The sequence below is a fragment of the Cervus canadensis genome, chromosome 17 (genome assembly GCF_019320065.1).
Source record: "Cervus canadensis isolate Bull #8, Minnesota chromosome 17, ASM1932006v1, whole genome shotgun sequence".
NCBI classification, from domain to species: Eukaryota; Metazoa; Chordata; class Mammalia; order Artiodactyla; family Cervidae; genus Cervus; species Cervus canadensis.
In genome coordinates, this window is record NC_057402.1 from 33,235,078 (window position 1) to 33,261,087 (window position 26,010).

The 26,010-nt window shown below is 41.6% G+C and overlaps 1 protein-coding gene across 3 annotated transcripts in view; it reads left to right on the top strand.

The window, feature by feature from the left end:
• STXBP6 (syntaxin binding protein 6) overlaps window positions 1-24,713 on the top strand; it is a 257,695-nt gene extending 232,982 nt beyond the window's left edge. For all 3 annotated transcript variants that reach the window (XM_043434654.1, XM_043434655.1, XM_043434653.1), the window contains 2 exons: window positions 15,605-15,762; window positions 21,796-24,713. In XM_043434654.1, coding sequence (XP_043290589.1) covers window positions 15,605-15,762; window positions 21,796-21,819 — 182 coding nt within the window. In that variant the 3' untranslated portion in view covers window positions 21,820-24,713. The remainder of the gene's footprint in view (window positions 1-15,604; window positions 15,763-21,795) is intronic.
• Window positions 24,714-26,010: the final 1,297 nt, after the last annotated feature.

Sequence of the window (26,010 nt, forward strand, 5' to 3'; positions counted from 1 at the left end):
AAGGGCATCACAGTTTGAGTAATCAGCAGAGTGTACAAAGGCTCAGAGGCAAGAGAGAGATGGTGTATTTAACATATTTATTATATTCTTTAAAGATGGGGGAATTTTGTGCATGGAGAGAAAATACTTTTATTTTCACTTTGTTTCATGCTTAGTAAATATTCCTACCAAACAAAGCTTGGAAAATCAGATTTTCTAAAGCTTTTACACATTGTTTATCAGAATTTAATGGGTCTGATTATTTTGAATACTTTAGATACTTCAAACAGATAAGACCTATGCACAAATAACAATACTTAAAAGAATATTTTATTTAAGCCTGTAATGAACCAGCAATACCACGAGTTTAATGTGCCTTCATTAGATCTCTCAAATGTAACGGAAGTGCTTATTTTCCTGTCCTGAGTCTAGAAGAGTTGGGTTACCAAACAGTTGGTTTTTGGAGGGGGCACATCCTGATTTCTTTTCTCAAAGTGATTCACACTTAATCCCTGGAGATCTCACCAGGCCCCCATTTTATAACTGAACTTGACGTTTCACATCAGAAGCACAGTAAAGTCCATGGTTTTTAAGTGAGGCCATCTAGTCAGTAATGGGTTTTCTCCCAGATCCATGTGTCCTTTGCTTGGCCAGCATTACATAATCCTCCACCATGTCATTATTATACATTTATGTGGTGTATGAGCATTAATAAAAACATACAGATGCCTCATTACTATCTTACTGTAATTTATCAAGTTACCCAGCGCTTTCTGCTCCTAGCCTGTGTGATCTATTCTTAACAGATAGCCAGATTTCTAAAGAGGAGAATGCATTGACCGTTGACACCCATCAGTCCTCTTTGGAACAGTTTCTAATTCTTTTGGCTGACTCATAGTTTCCTATATTTACCTACTGCTACTGGCACAGATAAAGACAGATTATACTTTTATATATAAATATATAGGAGAGATAAAATATACAAGTATATAATAATACTTAATAAAATCAATAAAATAATATACAATTATATTCATTTTTCATATTTCAACTTCACTTTTGTACATTTAATATTAACTCAGCATTAACCAGTTATGGCTTCCACAAGGTTATATAAAAGTATTGTAATTATTGTCCTCTTATACCTTTTATTGCTGTTGATATTCTAACATCACAATTGATATCACAACTTGTCCTGTAGGACCTGCTTTAAATTGGCTTCTCTTTTCTTTTTGCACTATCCCTACCATCACTGAAGGTATCCTTATTGTCTGACAATAAGATATTTCAGATCTGTCTGTGTTTTCCTTGCCCCAAGGCATGGAATCCACTACTTTCCAAAGGACTTTGCTTTCTTCTAGCAGAAAAGAGCTCTAGCCACCAAAATCTAAATGCTCAGCTTGCGTTAACTATCATTGTTCGGGGAAAAAAAAGTGCTACTGCCGATGTTTTGACACCCTTAGGGACAGAGCTGGATATAGTGTTCCTTTGTTATTCACATTGATTTTTTCCAAAATTTTTTATCACATACTCTACCTATAGTAAGAGACTGATGAAATTTTAATGATTTTTCTAAAATTTGTGAAGAAAAATTAGGCAGTCGATAGAGATTGGAGTCTGTTGGGGATGGCAGATAAGTCGTGTGGCAGTAGATAAGGAAGAAACACTTTAGTTGATTGTGTTGTATTATGAGTGTGCCAACAAAGGACTGAGATACGAAAGGAGAATAATCAGGTTAGCAGTATGGAAAGAAGAGCATGCTGTGTTAGAGAGCTGGGAGACCAGTGGCAGGAAAACCACCCAGGCCCCTGGGATGGTCTAGTATGACATGATGAGGACTAGAACTAGAGCAGACAGTTGGGTGAGATAAGTTGCTGAGATAAGTGCTCTGGATGGCATAGAAACTTCAATGCAGGGTATTATGGGGAGTTAGAGTTAAAGGTGAACTGAGTGTAGGGTGCTAGATGGACAGAAGGGCTATTAACAGTGAATTCAGGAGGAGGAGAATGTCAGATGGAGAGTGAAGAGGGGAAGAATGGACTAATTAGCCTCTAATGCTAAGCTAAGTTTTGAAAAGCAGACAAGTACAGATTGTGTCTGGCCCATGTTTATTCTACAATAAGTCTGCTGAATGAATCAGATATTTCTAATACTGCCATGTATGTTAAGTTCATACTGCACTACCAGCACCATAAGTATATATTTTATTTAATTCTCAAAGTAAGCTCTATGAAAAAGAGGTATACTGCTTTTACAGCTGTTGTGCTTATGAGAAAAACACAGGCTCATAGAGATTAAATAACTGACCTGAGGTCACAGTGCTAGTATGTGGTAGAGACAGACTCAAACTCAGACCTCTCTGACTTTATAGCCCTAACCAAAAGGGAATGAAACTGATAGGGAGAATCAAAGTGATGGTGGAGGGAAGGATACAGATCAAGAAACAGTGTTATAGAAGCCCAGGGAAAGAGCAGTTTTTCAGTCAGCCCACTTGTGGTCCTATGGCCAAGTGGAGGAAACAAAATAGGCAATAGACTTGATAAGTCACTGGTGAATTTAAGAGATGGTGTTAGGAGAGTAGGAGTGAGGGGAAGGCCACTTTACTAAAAATGCAAAGTATCTGGGAGTAGGAGAGGTCACAGTGGGAGTAGATTCTTCCTCCAGCGATGTTCATGGTGAGTGAGGGTAGAGAAGGAAAGATGAGCTGAAATAGAAAGCTCAGTGGAAAGACTCTTTACTACCAGATGACCGCAGTTTCCTTCTCTAGTAATGGCTAAAGTTGAGTGTCAGCTATGCGCCCAAAACTGTTCTAAGTGTCCCACCTGTACAACCTCATTTATTCTTCACAACCATCTTTTGAGGTCGGTGCTAGACCAGTCCCCATGGCAGGTGGGGAAAGAGAAGGTGAGGGTTTATTCAAGGCCACACAGCTAGCAAGCACCAGACTGCCCATGTTGAACAGAATTTGTTTTGGCCAGCAACACTGTAGAAGGTTCAGTTCAGTTCAGTTCAGTTCATTCGCTCAGTCGTGTCCAATTCTTTGCGACCCCATGAATCGCAGCACACCAGGCCTCCCTGTCCATCACCAATTCCCAGAGTTTACTCAAACCCATGTTCATCAAGTCGGTGATGCCATCCAACCATCTCATCCTCTGTCATCCCCTTCTCCTCCTGTCCTCAATCTTTCCCAGCATCAGGGTCTTTTCAAATGAGTCAGCTCTTCGCATGAGGTGGCCAAAGTACTGGAGTTTTAGCTTCAGCATCAGCCCTACCAATGAACACCCAGGACTGATCTCCTTTAGGATGGACTGGTTGGATCTCCTTGCAGTCCAAAGGACTCTCAAGAGTCTTCTCCAACACCACAGTTCAAAAGCATCAATTCTTCGATGCTCTGCTTTCTTTATAGTCCAACTCTCACATCCATACATGACCACTGGAAAAACCATAGCCTTGACCAGACGGACCTTTGTTGACAAAGTAATGTCTCTGCTTTTTAATATGCTTCTAGGTTGGTCATAACTTTCCTTCCAAGGAGTAAGCGTCTTTTAATTTCATGGCTGCAATCACCATCTGCAGTGATTTTGGAGCCCAGAAAAATAAAGTCAGCCACTGTTTCCACTCTCCCCATCTATCTGCCATGAAGTCATGGGACCGGATGCCATGATCTTAGTTTTCTGAATGTTGAGCTTGAAGCCAACTTTTTTACTCTCCTCTTTCACTTTCATCAAGAGGCTCTTTAGTTCTTCACTTTCTGCCATAAGGGTGGTGTCATCTGCATATCTGAGGTTATTGATATTTCTCCTGGAAATCTTGATTCCAGCTTGTGCTTCCTCCAGCCCAGCATTTTGCATGATGTACTCTGCATATAAGTTAAATAAGCAGGGTGACAATATACAGCCTTGACGTACTCCTTTTCCTATTTGGAACCAGTCTGTTGTTCATGTCCAGTTCTAACTGTTGCTTTCTAACCTGCATACAGGTTTCTCAAGAGGCAGGTCAGGTGGTCTGGTATTCCCATCTCTTTCAGAATTTTCCACAGTTTATTGTGATCCATACAGTCAAAGGCTTTGGCATAGTCAATAAGGCAGAAATAGATGTTTTTCTGGAACTCTCTTGCTTTTTCAATGATCCAGCAGATATTGGCAATTTGATCTCTTGTTCCTCTGCCTTTTCTAAAACCAGCTTGAACATCTGGAAGTTCACAGTTCAAGTATTGCTGAAGCCTGGCTTGAAGAATTTTAAGCACTTTACATTACTTTAAGCATTAAGCATTACTAGCGTGTGAGATGAGTGCAATTGTGCAGTAGTTTGAGCATTCTTTGGCACTGCCTTTCTTTGGGATTGGAATGAAAACTGACCTTTTCCAGTCCTGTATCAGGACTTGAAATTATGGTTTTTTAAAGCAAAAGGTACTCACTTCCAACGGTAATAAATGATGAGAGCTGCGGATTATACTTGGTTTATTGCCATACATTCCAAAGACAGAGAACAAAATCAGTTTTACCAAATTTAGAGCCATTTCAGGTGGTTAACTTCAGAATAAGAGTGCCTTCTTTGAAGCTGCATTTCACCCACCCTTCTGAGAAGAAAAGAGTGCCAAAAGAAATGTCCTTGAAATCATTCTCATTATGCCCTGTAACTCTTGGAAGGACATGTTCTTAAGGACCAAGTTTAAACAAATGCTGAAGAACTGGTGAATTTCTTGACATATCTTGAGTTTTAAGTGTTTAAAGGACATGAATAACATCCTTAATGTTTAACTCTTGCTGTTGAAAATATTGGGACAGTGAATTGAAAGGAGGGTATGAACTCACACCTTTTATAGGACAGGGAGGGGCCACTGGGTTTTCTCCTGAGTCGTTAGTGCATGCCTGTGACCTGGGAACAAGCTGAGGTTCCTCTAAACTACTTTCACATTGCCAGCAGAAGAGAACTGCCTGACAGAATGGTCCATTCTTCTCCCTTTGGTAGTGCCAGCAGTAGATAACTCCAAGGTCTCCTTCAAGTAGACTTTTGAGTTTATGGGTTTACAAAGTATTCCTGAGTGCTGAGTCCATTTTTCTTTGTCATCCAGCTGCAGGAAACAAACAAGTTTCATGGTCCCTGAAATTAGCCACCAACTTAAGACAAAAGATAATTCTGGAACTGCCACTCAGCATGCTATATCTGTTCTGCTGCCTCTATAAACCAAGCCTCTTCAATGTAATTATATGACTTGTCCAACTATTGCTAAATGGATGAAGACAGCCTGGATTTATTTATTTTTTCCTCCTTTAACTTAGGAATCAGTATACTTTGTTGCAGCATTTCCCAAAACAGATTCTGTAGAAATTCACCCTACTAAGACAATCTGTGCAAAAGGAACCTGTAAATATGCTGGGGAATTCTGCTAGCAGATCTTTCCTGCTGCCATCACTACCTCCTTTTGATTAACAATTTACATTAGCATATTAAAAGTTTTCCAAAGTTCTGCAATAAAGGAACCAGATCAGCATTTCACAAAGTCATTCACTGCACACTGTGTTGTCAGAGCTTTGAGGTCAACCCTCAGCTTCTACGTATTCAACTTTTTTAGAGTCCATACATGAGTGAGATCATGCAGGTTTTTTCCTCTCTGTGTCTTGCTTCCACAGGTAGGGAGGTGGGGGAAAGGGAAGGTGTTGGTACAAAGGTACAAAGTTGAAGTTATGTAGGATGAATAAGTCTAGAAATCTAATGCATTGTATGAGGACTTAGATGAATACTGGAAGTTTGCTGGAAGAGTGGTTTCAGGTGTTCTCACCACAACAAAAATAAAAAAGGAAAAAATGGTACCTATGTGAGGAGATGGCTGTGTTAATTAACTTCACTGCAGTTATCATTTCACTGTGTGTATGTATGTCAAATCATCATGTTGTACACCTTAAATATGTACAGTTTTTATTTTTAAAAAATGCTTTTTACAAATGAACTTTGAGGTCAAGGTCTGGGTGATCTTGAGCAAGCTATCTCCCCTTCCTGAGCACTTCATTGTAAAGTAGGGTAAAGATATAGTTCTTGTACATGCACACAGTACATAACCATTCAGTGAATTGTAGCAGTTTCTGCCACTGGCTGATGTTCACACCGCCTCAGTGTCCAGCATGGGTTAACAACTGTTCCTTTTGGAAAGTTGCTATGACGGATCATAACCTGGATTTGTAATAAGATTTATCTGATGAGTCACTAATGCCACACAAGTATGAATGAAATTTAACAGTTTGGAAGAATCTCCCATCTCAGAGGGGGATCCTAGAGGCTGTTCAACATTGAGATGCAGCTACGCGATTAATATTGATTAGTCGGTGTACCGTAGAAAGAACTTGGGAACATGGTAATTTACCCAAGCTCTCAGGTAATTAATGGAGTCTGTGAATTAAGAACCAACTTGTTTTACTACGTAGGCTTTGCATTTAATCACTTTGCAGATGTTAATTATTATTTAAATTGCTGTTCATTTATAAAATGTTTAATACAAGTCACAGTCAGCCAAACCTCCTTGGAAATACCACTGAATTATGGAAATTGAGGTTCCTACTCATCTCAGGAAGCAGAATGGTATGTACATGGTTCAGAGCAACTTTAGCACTGAGAAGGAACCCTGTCATCTGGGAACCAAGCTTCCATATGACTTTTCTTGTCTTTTGTTTCTATGGTAAAAGATAGAGTTCTCATGGTAGAGATGCTGAGCAATGAAGAGTGTAAGTAGAAAAGGGAAAGAAAAAGCATCCGATGAATCCTATAGATTGGTATCTAAAAAAATTAATTTGAATGTCACTAATACTGGACCAGACTTAAGTGAACCTTAAAAATATTTTGGTTAAAAAAATTAATACTATAGACAAGAATAGAATAAGGACTGTTTACTCAAGGAATAAATTATTATTGAATACTTTGATGATACAATATGAAGGTTACTAATGTTCCTGGCCTATTAACAGTTTCATATACTTGATCTCCCTGCCAGTATTTTGAGTTTATCTTACTAAAACCCAAATCCATTTTTTTTTTTCACAATTAGTTCTCCTTTCAGTTAGCTTGGATAAATGGGGCTGTATTGTAGTTATTTTTCAGTGGTTAGCTTGGTTATAGAATACAAGTAGTCCATGCAAAACTATTATCAGATTTTAGTCTTAAAAGAGTGTCCTGGGATGACCATGTTTCCTCAACTCTGAGTATAGATGGTTTATCAATCATTTATTTTTGAGACGATTTTCCTGCTTTCTCCAAATAGGATGAGCATTTTATATTTCAAATATCTACATATGTATTTGATGTAGGAAGTAGCTGATGAAAATTCTACTTAAATTGCCTCTTTACTAGCTGTAGAATTAAGAGTTTTGATTACCAAGATACAATCTGAAGTTTAGGATGATATAAAGAAATTATAGTTGTTGGTGTGGTCTCTGTGCTTTAAAAAAAAAAAAAACTTCCTCCTCTCCTTTCTCTTCTGTTGTTGCTTTTCAATATACCATATTCTTTTTCCCCTCCTTTTCCTATACATATGTTTCTTTTAATTGTGTTCAAACAGTGACTGAATACAATGTTAGCACTTTATCTCAAGTTGCTTTCTGAGTAATGTCTTCTCAGTCACTTAACATAAAAGATGCCAGCATAATATTTTTTTAAAGCACTGAGTGGAACTGATGTGAATGCAACATCAGTGAAGACTGGTCTATGCTCTATTCTCAGACAGTATAATTCAAACAGTAGTTGACATTATTTGCAGAGGTTGACAGCCTTCTCTCAGACTGCTAGCATAAATTTGGGTATTAATATGCTTCCTGCCTATTTAAAGAGAATTACTGTTCTGTGTGCCTCAGGAGAGTGTTTTATTTCCAGATGTAACTCAGCACAACAGCCTGGGCCCCAACTTTTGAGTTAAGCATCCTTCTTTTCAATGCACACCTTGATTTAATGAGCATGTGTTCAGCTTGCTCTGATCAGCACACTTAGCTGCACACTGCAAGTATACAAAGATCCAAGTGTCTCCAAGGAGACTCAAGACACTTAGCCCCCAAGATAACAGAGAAGGAGACATGCGAACAAATGGTGGGATTGTGCAATTTTTCCAAAGTTCCAGGGAGCAGATGTGGTCTTACGGAGGCGGAGGAACAAACTTCCATTGAGCACCTGCAGGTACTTTGTACACATCTTCATCTTCATTTCCACAACTGCCACATGAGGTAGATGTTATAGATGAGTAAACTTAACATCAGAGAATGTAAATCACTCCCTGAAAGGCACTCTGCCAATTTGTCAACATAACAGTGCATGCACATAGCATGCACTCAATATAGCATGCCCTCAAATGAATAGTTTTCAACCCTGAATGAGTCTTTCAGGGAAGCAATTTTCAGCATGCAACAATATCCTCAAAAAATATGTATGTCCTTTAAACCAGCAGTTTAATCTCTAGGAATTATCAGATATGAACAAATGTTGTGTGTGTGTATGTAAATGCCAGAAAGTAACTGTAGCCTTATCTTAAAAAACAAAACTTTCCAAATAATTAGTGATACTGAACATCTTTTCATGTGCCTGCTGGCCATCTGTATGTCTTCTTTGGAAAAATGTCTATTCAGAACTTCTGCCCATTTTTAAATCAGAATGTTTTTTATCATTATCAAGTTGTATGAGTTCTTTACATATTTTCTGTATTAACCCCTTATCAGATATATGATTTGCAAACATCTTTTCCATTCAGCAGATTATCTTTGTGGGGTTTTTTGTTGTTGTTGTTGTTGTTGATTTCCTTTGCTGTGAAGAAGCTTGTTGGTTTGATGTAGTCCCATTTAATTTTGCTTTTGTTTCCTTTGCCTGAGGAGACATATCCAAAAAGAGATTGCTAAGACCGATGCTAAAGAGCATACTATGTTTTCTTCTCAGTGTTTTATGTTTCAGGTCTTACATTCAAGTCTTTAATCCATTTTGAGTTGATTTTTGTTTATGGTTTACTATAGTGGTCTAGTTTCAGTTTTTTCCATGTGGCTGTCTAGTTTTCCCAGCACCAGTTATATGAAGAGACAGTCATTTCTCTGTTGCATGTTCTTTGTTGTATTAGTTGTTCACGTATGTGTGGATTTGTTTCTGGGCTCTCAGTTTCCTTCCAATGATCTGTATGTCTGTTTTCCTACCAGTACCATACTGTTTCAATTACTATAGCTTTGCAGTAAAATTTTAAATCAGGAACCGGGATAACCCCAGCTTTGTTCTCTGTTTTTAGAATTTCTTTGGCCATCTGGGGTCTTTTGTGGTTCCACAAAGTTTAGAATTTTTTTTGTTCTGTTTATGCGAAAAATGCCATTGGGATTGCACTTAACCTGTAAACTCCTCTAGGTAATGGCTTTTTTAACAGTGTAATTTTTCCAATCCCTGAGCATGGAGTATCTTTCCTTGTCTTTGTTCCTTCAATTTCTTTCGAAAGGGTCTCACAGTTTTCAATGTATAGATCTTTTACTGCCTTTGTTAAACTTATTCTCAGGTATTTTATTCTTTCTGTTGCAGTGGTAAGTGGTAAATGGGCTTGTTTTTTCTTAATTCTACTAGTTATTTAGGAAAATTTAAATTAAAATCACAGTGAGATATCTCATGCCCATTAGAATGGTTATTTTCAAAGAGGTGAGAAATAAGTGTTAGAGGTGTGGAGAAAAGGAGACCTTTTTGCATTGTTGTTGTGGGTAAATTGGTGTAGTCACTGTGGAAAACAATATGGAGAATTCTCAAAAAATTAAGAATAAAACACCATATGATCCAGCTATTCCATTTCTGGCTACTTATCTGAAGAATATGAAAACACTAATTCAAAAAGATATATGCACTCCTATGTTCATTGCAGAATTATTTATAAAAGCCAGGATATGGTGAATAAATGGATAAAAAAGATATGGGGGGGTGTAGACAATGGAACTCAGCTATAAAAAAATGAAATATTGCCATTTGTGACAACACAGATGGACCTTGAAGGTATTACACTAAGTGAAATAAGTCAGAGAAATACACATACAATATAATTTTACTCCTATGTAGAATATTTAAGTTAAAATTTTTTTAAAAAATAGATGAACAAACCAAACACAGTGAAAACAAACACAAAGAACGGAGTAGTGGTTACCAGTGAGGAAGGTGAAATGGATAAAGGGGGTCATCTGTATGGTGACAGAGGGTGTAAACTTTTGATGATGAGCACACTGCCCTGTATACCGAAGTTGAAATATAATAGTGCGCATGTGAAACATGAATAAAGACATAAGGAAGGAAGGAAAGAGCGAGCAAACACTTTTGGACATGTACTCGCTATCAAAAAAGGAAACAGTTGAATAAATTACAACCGTTTTAGGTAGCCATTACAAATAGTATTTTCAAAGAACTTTTTTATGACATGGGAAAGTATCCACAATAGGATATAGTACTAAACATTCAGTATGGTCTCAACCCTGGTTTAGAAAAATATCTACAGAAAAATTACCAGAACAAAATGTACCATAAATGTAAATGTGGTTATCTCTAAGGAACTGAATATTACACGATTTTATTGCCTTTTTATAGTAATATGTATTCTAAATTTTCTATAGTAAGTGGGTTTTTTTAGCTTGTAATAATAAGATGTTTTCTTTAGTATTGTGGATTTAAGAAATGCTTTAGGAACTGCTCCACTGAAGTCTCCATTCCATACAGTTAATGCAGACTGTATTCCTAACCTCAGATACAGGAACATTCCCATGGAGAGCCAGTATAACAGTAAGTCAGAGAACTGGCTCTGGAGCTGGGCTTCCTGGGTGCAAAACCTAGCTCTACTCTTCACTTACTGCGTGATCCTTGGCGCATTGCTCACCCTCTGTGTCCATTGGTGCTCCCATCTATAAAAATGGGATGAATGATGTGCCATCATGTAAGGTTGTTGTGAGGAACAGATTTTATAGTAAGAGCGTACAGCATAGTAAGTGTTCAGTTCACTGTTATTTTTGCGTTGGATTTAAAAGCTATTGCTATTTTAATACCTTATAGTTGTTTATTTTAAAGCTGGTAACAACAGATTTTTTTATATAAATGCTATCTTTAGTATAGCAGAAGCATTCCCCTTTTTGCATTTTGTTGTTGACTTAATTCACTGAACTCTCGACACCACCTCTAGATGAGATAGCTGGCTGCATCAGACACAGACTAACTCCTTAGTCATTTGGCAAGTTTAGGATTTTAGGACCTAGTTAGATCATGTAACAGCATCAATCATGTGTCCAAGTTTCTGCTAAGCCACGGAGAAATCATTAGAAGGGTGATATATTTTTCCTGCTTTAAGTCAGCCAATATTTTTGAGTGTCTCCTATATTCTGTGAATACAGAAGTGAGAAAGGCCCCTGCTTCAAGGAGCTCACAGTAGATACCCAGCAATTACATGCATTATAATAAATGCACCATTTGAAATAGACAGAGTCTTATAATTGTATTTTGGGGGCAAAAATGGTTTAGGGTGGGCTAAACATGACAAGCTTCCCTAGGAAAGAGCCCTGAAGTGTACTGAAGCACATAGAAGTAAGTGGGAAAGCTAAGATGAGAAGCAGCGGTAACAGCATGAAAGCATACAGGTAAAAGACGCATGATACATCTGTGAAAATGTAGGTAACTTGGCAAGGCATGGGATTGGGTATTGCTGGATAGGGGAAAAAAATGAAGGAGATTCTAAGAGGTGAGCTCAAAGAGATCGGCAGGGCAGAGGTCTCATTTTTATCTTGGAATCAGTGAGAAGATGGTAACAAATTTGCCTTTTTAAAAGTTTTCAGTAGAAATGTGTGGAAGATGGATCAGAAAAGGTGTGGGGACACCGAAGTAGAGAAGGCTGCTGCTGTAATTCTGAAGGCAAGAGGGACTGGATCAATATACAGAGATAATGAAGATAGCAAAGAGGGCAGAGTAGCAAGCTGGACAGCAAACTGACCTTTAGCTGTGTGTGGTAAAAGCAAGGGAGAAGTCCGGACTCGACTCTGATTTGAGGAGCACGCGGCAGAATAGTGGGGTTACGGACTGAGTAGGGAACCCCAAAGGGAAAACAGGTGTGATAATGGGGTCAAGTGTAACATACTAAGTTCAAGATGACTTTGGGTGACTCACCTGGAGTTGCCTGGTAAGAAAACATGGATCTGGAGTCTCAGCAGCACAATCTAGGGGAAGAAAAAAAAAAACCAACACAGAAATGTGGTCATTGAAGCTGTGAGCTGCATAAAACTGTCCCAGGGGGAGTCTGCAGAAAGAGAAAGAGAAGAGGGCCAAGGACAGAACCCTGGGGTTAGAGCATTCGCAGGTCCTTAGAGGGAAGAGAGTAAGAAAGCAGGAGGAGGAAGGTTGAAGATTCAGGAAACCTAGAGGAGGAAGATTCAAGATTTAGGGTATGATCAGCAGGGTAAAAGGGTCCCCTAAGGGAACTGATAATCCAGCCGGGAAGTCACTGCATCTACAGGTGAAGAAATGAGGTGGAAGAATTGCCCATGACTGTACTTGACCAGTCACCTAAGGAGGTTAGAGACAGTTCTTAGGAAGTTGAGAGTGGAATTGACCTGAAGCTAGAGAAAGGCGATGGGACTTCACCAGGCCTGGAATACGGGTAGAATTGAAGCCGGTAGAGGACATTTCAGCTGGGGCGATGAGATATTTCAAATCCATTTTCATGGCTGAAAATAACTGAAGGTGGATTTTTTTATTGATAATGGTTGACAGTGTCATCACTGAATAATGAAGACAGCATTTGGTTCTCTTTTAGTTATAGCACCTGCTGGTTAAACAGTATCATATAAAACCGGATGCAGTGTTGACCTGATATCTTGTACAAAATTAAGGAAGTCGTGACAGGAAAGCGCTATGGTTTCTGCAGAGCAGATTCATTCAAGGAGTGTCTAACTTTGACGGCATCACGAGGGTCAGTTTGATGGGAAAAAACTATCCAATATGGTTATATGCCCTCTTAAATTTTTGGTGCCTAGTGTTATTCGCTCAGTCGTGTCCAACTCTTTGTGACCCCATGGACTGTAGCCCGTCAGGCTCCTCTGTCCATGGAATTCTCCAGGCAAGAATACTGGAGTGGGTTGCCATTCCCTTCTCCAGGGAATTTTCCTAATCCAGGGATTGAACCTGGGTCTTCCTGAATTACAAGCAGATTCTTTACCATCTGAGCCACCAGGGAAGCCCCCTACCAAAATCTTGGTAGCTAAAAGTCCCTTTGGTTTAATGCATCTGTTCCTGGCTATGAAGTTTCAGATGCCCCACCCCATCTTTTCTCCAGCTTCTGGTTGCTAAGCTGTGGGCATGCAGAAGGAAGGGAAGGAGATTTTCTTGTGCCCTCTTCCCCACCCCTCTGCACCTTCAGTTCTTTCTCCATCTTCCCATTACATCTCTTTGGCTTGTTCTTGCTAGGGAGCACCTGGCTTGCAATGCAGCTTAGGTGATAACTCTTCATTTACCAAAAAGAACATATTTATGACAGAAACAGTCAGGTGTTACCTTGGGAAATAACTTGTCATAACCTATCTATACTGGTCTGCTCACAACTCTGTCATAGTGATGGCTTTCTGTGACTGATGCCATTCCTGCAAAGAGGAAGGTACAGAATAAGGAAAAGTCATTGGGAAACCAGGTTCTAGCACTCGTTATGTCCCTTCCCTAGTGATATGGTCTCACAGAAGTCACTGAATCTCACCTAACCTCAGCCTTCTCAGTAAAACTTTTGTGACAATCAAGTGAGATAATATTCATAAAGATGCGTTATGATTGCAAAGTGCTATTTAGATATTAAGTGGTGGTGAAAGTGAAAGTGTTAGTCACTCAGTTCTATCTGACTCTTTATGACCTCATGGACTATAGCCCGCCAGGCTTCTCTGTCCGTGGAGTTCTCCAGGCAAGAATACTGGAGTGGGTTGCCATTCCCTTCTGCAGGGGCTCTTCCTGACCCAGGAATCAAATCCAGGTCTCATGCAGTTGCAGGCAGATTCTTTACCATCTGAGCCACTAGGAAAGCCCAGGGATATAATCATAACCCTGATATGAAAGCAAAGGGAAACCAGATTTCTTCTCTTAAATCTGCTCTGAAGACCTCAGCCTTTCATTCCAACCCAGCATTAGATAATCAGTTTCTCCAGAGCCACATCTCTTCTGGTCCCTGCTAATCTGTGCTGACGGATCTTGGCTCCTGCAGTGGGTGATGCATTTGAGTAGCAGTAAGTTAACTCCATTCTTCTCCCCTTAGTGCATGGTGGAAGCCCTTGAAATCCACCCCTAGAGAAGAAAAATGGAAAACAATTTACAAAGTGCTTCCTCTGGGCCAGGCACTTTCTTTGCCTGAGTTCCTTTTCCACAAACCACAGGCTGTTCCCACAGAGGAGAAATGAGGAAGCCTTTGCAGTTGAGACCTGTGGAAATTACATTTCTATTAAAAGCTGTCTGTGGCTCAATGTATCCATCCCAGATACAAAGTTAAATGATGTAATAAACTTATTCAAAGACATAAAGCTATTACATAAAATGCCATTTAAATATCTTCCACTTAGTGTTAACAAAATACAGCTATAAATCTCCTTTGGTTGCAATTTTGCAGGTTGCTAGGTCTCAGTGGGTTATGCATCTGCCAGTTCTTCACTGTTGAGTTCTCTTTTCTAGTCCTGGTACGTGGGATGTCAGGGATGCATAACCACCTGAAATGTGATGATGTTTTCAACTTTCTTGGTGTCATCGCTCATGAGTCTGGGAGTGCTCAGTCCCTTCTAGGACAGGTTGCCCTCAGTTTTCTACCTGCTGGCTCTGTGCAGTGCTGAGGTCCCATATTTCATATACTTGACATTAGAGGCAGAGACGACCAACCAACTAGGCCATGGCTCAGGATTCAAGGTTGGGAACTGACATACCTCCTGTGAACTCTAATCCACAGCTTCTTGCATGGGGCCATACATTTAGGGAGAAGGGGATAAAATGGAAGGGAAGAGTTGAAAGGAATACAGAGCATCATATCTAGAGACATTCTGGACCCCCAGTTTTCCTGTGGTGATTCACTTAAACCCAGCTCAAGAGGAAATGCTCATACAATCCAGATATGTCTCACTGAAGTTGCCTCATTTTCTGAACTTGTTAGGATTTCCATCAGTTCCTAAATCCAGATGGACCCCATCCTTCTGAGCCCCACCAGACAGAACAGAATGGAAATGAGTGCTGTCAGCATCAGCGTACAGAGAAGCCTTCAGCACTTGCCCAGGTCCTGCAGGCAGTGGGTATTCTTCCTCAAGTGTGACAGTCAGACTGAGTCAGAAGGAAAGCCAAGTCGTTTCATAGACCCTCAGAGCTTTTCCAGAGTCTGACCCACTTTGCTTGCTTCCCAGGTGGCGCTAGTGGTAAAGAACCCACCTGCCAATGCAGGAGACAGACAAGACTTGGGTTCAATCCCTGGGTCGGGAAGATGCCCAGGAGGAGAGCATGGCAACTCACTCCAGCGTTCTTGCCTGGAGAATCCCATGGACAGGGGAGCCTGGCAGGCCACATAATTGAAGTGACTTAGCAGCACCCGTGGAGGGGATACTGTCATTGCAGGTCAGCCGAGTTCGTTCCTGATGCTTTTGCTGTCCTCTTTCAGGAAACAGCATCCTCCATTCAGCCGCTGACAGTGTGACCAGCGCAGTACAGAAAGCGAGCCAGGCCTTGAACGAGCGCGGGGAGCGGTTAGGCCGTGCGGAGGAGAAGACGGAAGACATGAAGAACAGCGCCCAGCAGTTTGCGGAAACCGCACACAAGGTGGGTCTCTCCGCGCAGCGGAGCGCTCAGCTCTGGGTGGTCAGGGCGCTTCGGGGCCCAGAACTTCTTTATCAGTATGTTTGCCATGCTGCTGCTACTGCTGCTAAGTCACTTCAGTCGTGTCCGACTCTCTGCAACCCCAGAGACAGCAGCCCACCAGGCTCCTCTGTCCATGGGATTCTCTAGGCAAGAGTACTGGAGTGGGTTGCCGTTTCCTTCTCCAATGTTTGCCATGATGAGGTACAAAATCAAGCCTTTTTTTCTTTTTTTCCCCTTGTACAGTTTCCTTCTTCTACTTCATAAGTTGTGTGTGCAGTGGAAGCGTTCTTCTTTTATGTGTTTGGTTATCTCCTTTCCACTGGCATCACCCCTGACTCTGATCCCATATCTTTGGGAATTGTGGACCATCTTTAGCTCCTACCTGGAAGTTTAAGGCTCTAGTTTCAGGGAACAGGATGGGGGTGGGGGTGGGAGGTGGCAGGTCTCAGAATATCCCTCCTCTTTTGGCCAGGGCTTGAAAGCATACTGTGGGCTCTTGTGCTTACTTTTCCATGCTGTTCCTTTCTGGTTATGAGCCCAGCATCCTGTGTTCTTATCTCTTTACCATATAAAAAGCAAACTGTAGTCCCAGGGTACCTCAGGGCCAGTGTCCCCTGCAGAGGGGCCTTGGACCTCTAAGGCTGACTGATATAGAGCTGCTTGCACAATTTCCACCTGCCTCTGGGTGCAGAGAATGGCCTTTCCCACATACCCCAGGTATGCACACTCACACACACCCTGAAAATGATGCGCCTTTCAGAAAGGGAAGTTGTTATTGGCAGCCAGCTATCTAAGGCAGTCACAAACGACAGGAAAGAGAGGCCCTGTTGGTCAGGTGATAAAGAGGATTTATTACTGTTCTTGTGCTTTGGATCAAAGGGCAGCTCTTTTCTGGCTGGTGATTTGAATTTAGGTTTCCAGAAAAGTTTGCTGATAATGGTTGGCGTGTCAGAGACATGATCTGGCCTCTCAAGATAGGCTTTTCAGGTGACCTTTAGGGGAAGAAAAAAATGAATTTGCTTCAAAGGAAAAGCCCACTTTTGCTGAGAAAACAGAAAAGGACAACTTGAAAAGTAACAGGAACCATCTCCCCAGCTGAGCTGGGTTGGCCCCTTCCCAAAGCTTAAGCCCAGGCCCCACCATGGATCCAGATCCGTGTGGCTGCATCTTGCCTTCCCTTGCACCCTCTTTGCACAGACCTGTCTGTGGTGTCACGACAGCGTGTTATTGTAATGCAGCCCTGCTGGGGGCCAGAGTCTGGTTTGCCACGGCTGTCACAGAGGGAATGAGCTCAGAATTATGGTTCCCTTCACCTGTTTTGCAGCCTTCATAATAGAGAAATAATGATGAAATGAAGAAGTTAGAATTTCCCACCCACCTGCATTTATAGCAACATTGACTGTAGTGATTTAAGGGAGGGAAGGGCAGTGAAAGTCTGGGGAAACACGTAAACAGTGTTGATTTGGGGAAGAAAAGGCTAAAGGGAATTATTTTTTAATTGTCTTCAACTGTGGGAAGGGGGTGATATTGTAGCATTTCTCTCTCGTGTCTTGTCCGACAGAAAAGAGCACTCAATAGTGCACTGATAGCATTCTGCTAAAATAAAGAGTTAAGGTTAATGATTAGACCATGAACCAGATTACCAAGGAAGTCTGTGAAATCGCTCTTCCTAATGCAGAGTAGACAATACCTGGAGGTCATCCGTGTCAGTACCCACCTCAGAGAAGGTCGTGCAGACCTGGGGTTGGATAACCTAAGCAGATGGCCAGAATTCTTGGCCCTGCTCACCCAGTTTTCCTGAGACTGTGGCCAAGTGTGCTAGGTGGTTGGGAAGGCAGTATGGTTTGTAGTTAACATCTGCTGTTTGATTTACCACCTCAGTGACCTTGGGCAGGGGCTTAGTTTCTCTAAGCCCCTATTTCCTCATCAGTAAGGACTGCTAACTAATAATAGTGCCTTTCTCCTACAGTGTTGAGAGAATTGAATGCATTCAAACCTATAAATCAGTTAGCGCAGCACCCGGTGCATATAAATCTTAATTGATATCAATTATAATTGTTTCCATAAAAATGGTTTCTGCTGAGCCTGCTCTAATCCATTGTCACATGATGAGCACTGTCTGGGGGGGGGGTTGGAAAAATGTGACTGAGGACCCCAGCACAGGGGTGGGGAGGGACTGGTGGTGAAGATCTGTGCCCTCCAGTGTAGGGTGGGAGGGCCTCCTGCTGAATGCCAACACTTTCTAAACACAGAGCAGCCCTTAAGAAGGGGACCTGTCAGAACAGAAACTGATTAGACCACCAAAGACACAGGGGTCTCTGGCTTTGACCACTGGAAGGATTGGTACCAGCTAGTTACCTACTTCCGTGGAGAAGACACAGTAGGGGGGCAGTCTCCACTTACTTTGGTTTCCCCTTCTGTGAGTGGTGTAAGGGGCGTGGGGGCACCGTTAATGTGCTTGAGGGAGTGTGAGAGACACTATTATAACCAGACTTTCAGTTTTCTAAAACTGAGGATGTGTGCTGATGAATCACCGGCATTGGCAGTATTCCTGACGAGGAGGCTGACCTCTGTAGATAAAGTGCGGCTATTTTCCCAGGGACTGGGACTCCTGATTTGTCCCATGGCATATGCTGACCATGAAGATGTCATTTTGCTGGCCGAGCCTTCGCCAGGCCTGCTGGTGAGGAGTGTTCAGAGGTGGAACCCAGGTCTTCCGCCACCCCAAACGTGGCTGTGTTGATTCAGAAAGAATAGGCTGTGTTTAAAAGTCAAGCCACAGTGCTCATGTCAGAGCCCTGACAAGAAAGGCAGTTCTGGGTGAGCATTCCTCTGGGCTCCCTGATTGAAAGGGCATGCCACCTCGGCTGGAGAGGCGGGCACGCTTTCTGGATGGATTGCAATAGAAGAGGTTCTCTGGCTTTTTCAGTTTACCCTGGTACATTAGAGAGTGGATCACCTTTGCAGGACCCTGCCATCAAGATACATGGGTGCTTGTCTCCTGTAGAGATGATGGAAATGCTTCTGCACCCCTCTCTTCTCCCAGCTCTGTTCAGCCTGGCTTGGGGAAGCGCAGTTCCTTCCTGAGCTGTGAGCTTGGCACAGCCTCGGACCTTAGGAAAGTCCAGCTCAGCCACAGAGCAGGGCTGCTAACTCTCCACCACTTAAAAAGCACAACGGTGCAGTGTGTGCAATGCTTTGATGCCCGCCTCGGCTGGTGAGTCAGCAGGCGAGAGCGATACCCACACCTAGGCATCCTCAGATGACATTTCCTGCAGAAAAGAACAGGGATCTGCCCTGTTCTGCACAAGCCCACATTTGTGGGGAAGCGAGTGGTTAAGTGGCATTTCCCTCCCTGGCAGGGAATGACTACCTCTGTCCCTATTCCAGCATCTGCTCCCTGCGTGTCTGAGCCAGGAGGGACCTCAAGAGTCCAGGCCCCTTAAAGAATCCCCCTGTATGGGCTTCCCTGGTAAGGGAAGGGCTCAGATGGTAAAGAATCTGCCTGCAATGCAGGACATCTGGGTTCAACCCCCAGGAGAAGGGAATGGCTACCCATTCCAGTATTCTTGCCTGGAGAATCCCATGGACAGAGGAGCCTGGCGGGCTACAGTTCATGGGATTGCAAAGAGTCAGACACGACTGAGGGACTAACACTTTCACTTTTCCTGTATGAGTAACGGTATTTTCTATTATGATTACTGTTGTCATTATTATTTAGATGGAGTCATTTACACAGCTTTGAAAGAGAAAGTTTTCCATGAGATAAGAAAGCAGAATATAGTGAAAGGAAATTTTTAACGTACCCTCTACATTAATTCATAAGCATTTGAGTTGGAGATATTTATAGACACGGGCTTCCCCTGTGGCTCAGCTGGTAAAGAATTCTGCAATGCGGGAGACCTGGGTACAATTCCCAGGTTGGGAAGATCCTCTGGAGAAGGGAAAGGCTGCCCACTCCAGTATTCTGGCCTGGAGAATTCCATGGACTGTATAGTCCATGGGGTCACAGAGTCAGACACGACTGAACGACTTCGCTTTTCACTTTCACAGACACGAGGAAACTGAGGGACAGAGCGCTTGTGACTTTAGAGCTAAAGGTCATAAGCACATTTGTGCTTATGGAAAGCACCTGCTTTCCATATTCTAAAGTTTCTGACTCCCAGGAAATTAAAGAAAGAAAACAAAATGAGGTAGGATGGAAGTGATGCCACTTTCTGCACAAATATCTCAAATGGCAAAACGTCCAAACCAGCAGTATTTCTGTGAAACTGAGCTGGCACGGCCCTGCCCGGTCGGGGCTCCCCTTAGCGTCAACCCCAGCTGCCCGGGAGAGGTAACCGGGCTGGTGTGAGGAGCAGCACGCTCACTGCTGAGGATGAATGACTGTGAGTAAATTGGCACAAGCCCATTAGCTGAAGGTTAATAGCTCAGTGAACAACAAGACAGCAGCTCTGATCAAATATTTATGGTTGGTATTCATTATGCACCACGCTTAACAGGTCTGTGTTGATTTTGAATGATTCGCGTTGCTGAATAATGTATTAAAACTAGAGACAGAGCAAGAAGTGGAAACCTTTCAGTGGAGGGGCTCAGAAGGTGGCTGGGGAGCGGGACGGATCAGGGGAAGAGTCCTGGACCTGCCATTTCTACCCACCGTGTTTCCTGGACTATCAGCTCGTGGAGGCCAGGAGTTAGGAGCCGCTGCCATCTTCTTGGCAAAAGCCCACAGCACTTAGCACTGCAGTCTGATCACGCTCCGGGCTTCACAAACACAGTCTGACGGTTGACGTGCTGTTGGCATCAGCACTGCAAAAGGTCCATGGGGGCTTCACTTAGGCTGGCTTCACCAGACACAGGTACCTGAAGCTCTCTGAGCTGAGGTTTCCCAAGTAGAGACTGTGTGTTAGTCGCTCAGTCATGTCCGACTCTTTGCGATCCCATGACTGTAGCTTGCCAGGCTCCTCTGTCCATGGGATACTCCAGGCAAGAATACTGCAGTGGGTTGCCATTCCCTTCTCCAGGGGATCGTCCCGATCCAGGGATCGAACGTGGGTCTCCTGCATTGCAGACAGATACTTTACCGTCTGAAGCACCAGGGACGCCCCCAAGTAGAGATTAATTTAACAATGTGACTACCTCTAGTCCAGCTCCAACCTCAGGGATTAATCCCTAATATCAAACTCTATAGACACCCAAGGAATCAGCTTCCACCCTGCCTTCTGCTTCATATCAGTGTACTGGCTCCTTGGAAAGGATCTGGCTAAGGAAGGCGATATCAGATTTAATTTTATGTTTTGTACCTGCATACATTTCCTTAAATACATCATCATGGGCTCCAGCTGGGCTTGGGAAACTATTGACTGATACAGTGGTATTTGGTGTTTCCATTTATAAAGATCTAACATTTCAGTGAACCACATTTTTCAAATACCAGAGGGAGCAGCAAGTCAAGATTTGAATTTGATCTATTGTTCAGTCCTGGTTGGTTACGTAGTCTTAATTGTCAAGTGCCTCAAACCTGGTTGAACATCCAGGATATTACGTGGATTATTGCAGATTGTTTCTCTACAGTTGGTGATTTTTAATACTTTGAGATGTCAGTAAACACTTAAAACTGAAGAGTGGTCTTCCTGGATAGCTAGTAACCTGGAAGCCCAGACGCCTTTGTTGCTATGCTAGGGTGGGTCACTCATTCTGCCTATACTTTGCCTCTTCCGTTTGTTCCTTCAGTGGCAGGAAGGAATACCATAGAGCCCCACCCTCCCCGGACACCTGCACCAGCAAGAATGCTGTGAGGAGTAACAACTGCAGTGGTCGGTGGACTGTAGGGAACGTTACACATTTCCTTGGTGCCACTGGGAACAGTAGTGGTGATCTGCCGCAGCAAAAAAAATATAGCTGCTGCTGCTCAGCGTGGATTTGGGAAAGAAGCAACCAGTGAACTCTCCCCACTGCTGATAACATCTCACATTTGTCCCTTTCTCTCCTTAGCTTGCCATGAAGCACAAATGTTGAGAAACTGCCTCTCCCAGAGACCTCTTAAGAGAAACTGAAGTTTGTTCAGCAGTTTTTACCAGAAACTCCGGACCTCCGCTTGCTTCTCCAGTCCCCCACCCCCACCAAAATATGGACATTTAGATGGTTTTTCCTTTTCAGATGTTAATATGAGAGAAAAGATGGTGTGTTTATATTAATACATTTCCCTAATAATCTTGCTAAGAAATGCTGCATAGTATCAGCTTCATTTTTTTCTGACTGTGTGTATGCGTGTGTTCGTATGTGTGTTTTTTTTAAGGTTTTTTTTTTTTTTTTGGTAGTTTGAATATGAAATTTGGACCAAATGATATATTGAGCTAGGTCTAAACCGTATTTTTTTTTCCTGATATTAAGCAGGAAGACATTTTAATGTGACATCAGATGCTATTGTTCCTGGTTTGATAAAAGTCAAGCAGGTTGGTTTCACTCAGGCTCTTAGCTACTCTTAATTTGAAGGTTAAGATTCTATATCCTGAGACATAAATCTGTATTATGGAAAACAATTGGATTTATCAGGAGAAACAGCAGTCTTTGATTTTGCTTTCTGTGTAGTAATTTTCTGCATGAGCCATCACCAGCATTCAGAAAAACAAATAAGAATCACAGATAGAAATCTACTTTCTGAGCTATAGTTTAAATTCTTCCACTACTTGTTTCCAGGCTGATCATTTAGAATTACCGTATGAAGGATAAAAATTTGAGATTAAACACCTAAGGAAAAGCCTATTTAAAAACTAATGTGAATTCATGAACATTTCTTTGTCATCATCCCAAATTGTGGTAGCTGATTTTGAAAAGAGCTTGGATTTTTATCAAGAATTGATTTGTCCAGATAAAGGTCTGTGTAAATGATAATGTGAAAAGATAATACATTTAAAGTCTTTTTTCTTTTCTTTTCACAAAGACATACCTGTTTAGAGACGCCCTCATGATGTCCTTAGGAAATGGCCTTCAGTTCTCAATATCTGATTTTTGGAGACTTGGATGTTGTTACTGCTGTCTATTTATTTAATGTAATTTGAAAGTGCGGGCTTCTTGACAAATTGCATTTCATGGCAACTGCAACTTGCCTCATCTGACATAGAACAGTATAGTCTTGAAGCCTTTACATTATAGTCAGAATGAATGAAGTTGGTTCATTACAGCTCCTGATTTTGTATCACTCAACATGGACCCAGATTTTCAGTCTGAGAGCTTGGTTTCTTAGAGGGTTAAAATGCTAAATATAAAAGCTGTGCTTTGTCTTTCTGAAACAAGGAAGCAAGCTGAACATCCCAGATACATTCTCAGCCTCCCGCTGTGATGCATTGATTTTTAAGCTGCCTGGATCATCAGGACCCTTTCTATTCCTTCCTACCTATTGAGCCGACTGAGGCCATGTGTATTGTAGCTTCTACATAGCAGCATAAGATGACTTTGGGATTATTTATGCTGATTTAAATAGCTTAAGTTCTCCTGCTAAAGCTTTGCCAGGGAGATAGAAAATCAGGCTACTGGGTGGGGGCGGGGGGCGGGTGGGAAATGATCTTAGGCAGTATGTGTCAAAAGGGAGGTGAGATTTGCCAGAGAAGAATTTCTGAATCCTCTTAGGGAGATGATCCAGTTCAAGGAAACTCTCTGTAGAATTTCTAGGGTAAACTATATGTTTACTATAATATTTTGTACTTTTCTTTTGGTGTCTTAAAACTTTAAAGAAGCAAGGAACTTATTATCTGGTGAGTACTATTAGAAGCATTTATGATTTCTAAGAAAAGCTGAAAATACCACATCAGATAGGTTTTCTTTGCAGACCTCTGTTTAGTAAAAGCATGCGCGGGCACACATATGCATCTTCCCAAATTGAATTCTAGCTTCAGAGATAGATAGTTGATATAAATAATTAGAAGAGTAAATCTCAAACCCCTGACAATCAGCCAAACACAAAAATAAAATTTGTTGCCAAGTATTTAACAACACAGTGTTTGTGAAGCTGCTTCTAAAGTAGCAGAGGGTGAGGTCATAAGCATACTGTGAAATGTGAGATTTTTTTTTTCCTCTCTGGTAAACTTGTGATAGTTATCCTTCATAAATACAAGTATTCCACATCTTCCCCTCTTTCCTCACTCTCTGTTTATCCTTTTAAACTTCAGTCTTTTGGAAGACATCCTGATTTGAAGAAAGTCTCTCTGCACCATTAGCTTCCTCCATTGATTTGCCTCCAGGCTGTGGTCACACCCTTGACCTCCCTGTGTCCAAGGCCTACCAAGGCCTCCACCCGCAGAGAGGGCCAACAGCAACCCCAGTCCCTTCTGGACCTCCTGACTGCAGAAAAGCAAGCTTTGTGATGACACATGTGAGGTTCTTTGGTATCCTTTTGTAGAAGGTGCTTCAGTACAAAGTATTAATACAACCTAACCTGGAGGAAATTGCTAAAATGATTCACATTATGTGGTACCAGTTCATTTGGGACCACTTCAGTGGCTTGCTAAAAGACATTTAATTTCTTTGTTTCGTTTCTGCACCTCACTATTGAGTTTTGGAAATACGTTTCTGTGAAGGATTTCTTAGATTGAACTGACAACTCGAAAAGAGTCTTCCCAGCGCTCCCACTTCTTCCTGGATGTAGCTGTAGTATTCTTCCCCAGTACTATTAGGTACCTATATACAGGAAGTAGTGATTCAGGTTAATGTTTCATATTAAAGAATGTATTTGTAAAATGTAACAAGAGCAGTAGTTAACTTTTTCTAAGCTCTGAAAAAAAAAATAAAGATTATGTGTTAGACTTAAAATTTCGGTGAAATCTGTCTTAATACTACTTTTGTGGCTAACAAAGGTTGTGCATTTATGTAAAAATACTTATCCAGAATGCCCTCAATAAACAATATTAAAGATAGGTTTCGCTTTCAAGTTTTAGAATTGTAACACTGCTGATGTCTGTTGTACAGTTACTAATTCTTCAGAAGTTCTCTAAGATGTCAAACATAATTTCTGTTCCTTTCAGAGATGAGTAACACCGGCTCTGTGATTCATTATTACAGCAAACTCTAATTTTGTCATTAAATATTTTACCTCTGTGATGAAAGTTCGTTTCTTAGTTATTTGGGAAATCTCGAAAACTCTGCCAGATAGGTAGGCATCATCGCATTTTTGATGCTCATGGGAAGAACTTGTGTGCCTCCAGGAGACTAACAACTGGGGTTAGCATGCGGATAACATTCCCTCTGGTCATTCCAGTGGGAGAACTTGAAATGTAAAAAAAGACTAAAGAGCTAACTAGCCCTAGTTATGCAATAAGCTTCTATCCAGTAAGAGTTTAGGTCTTTTATTTCTTCTCATGGGCAAGCAGTTAAGTAGATTAAATGCTTTCTGCTGATATTAGTGATGTGCTCAAGTCCATATTATTGCATGTGGCCTCATTGAGCAGACTATTTTCATGTCCTTTTAAATTGGAAAGAAGACCTGATCAAATTATGTCAGTTTATTTTTATGCAAAAGCAAATGCAGCTTATGACATTGCCCCATTTGTTTTCAAGGGACATGACTTTGGTGATGGCTGGTTTGACACAGACAGCGCAGCAGGCGGCCTGAAATGTTTCCTAGGAGAACCACAGGTGGAGGAGAAAGGCTCCCACCTCCACTCTCAAGAGAAAAGGATAGAGAGATGGTTTGGCTAGATGATGCCCTGACTGTAAGTTATTATAATTAGGTATTTAAAGACACTGTTCTGGTGAACTAATTATAAACCCACTTACTTGCCAAGATGATCTTTACTCTTACTATAATTTTTGTTAGCAATTATACCACAACCGACTCAAATTTTATGGGAGAATTAATACAAGTATCTTTTTAAAATCAATAATGCCTTTCCTCCTTGCTGTCAATGAGAACACGCTTAGGAAAAACTACAGTTGTTCCTTGAATAATGGGTTTGAGTTGCCCGGGTTCATATATATGTGGGTTTATTGTTTTTTTTTTTAAATAGTTGCATAGTACAGTACTACAAGGGGCTTCCCAAGTGGCTCAGTGGTAAAGATTCCACCTGCCAGTGCAGGAGATGCAGGTTCGATCCCTGGAGCAGGATGATCCTCTGGACTAGGAAATGGCAACATACTCCAGTATTTTCGCCTGGGAAATCCCATGGACAGAGGAGCCTGGTGGGCTACGGGCTTGCAATAGAGTTGGACACTACT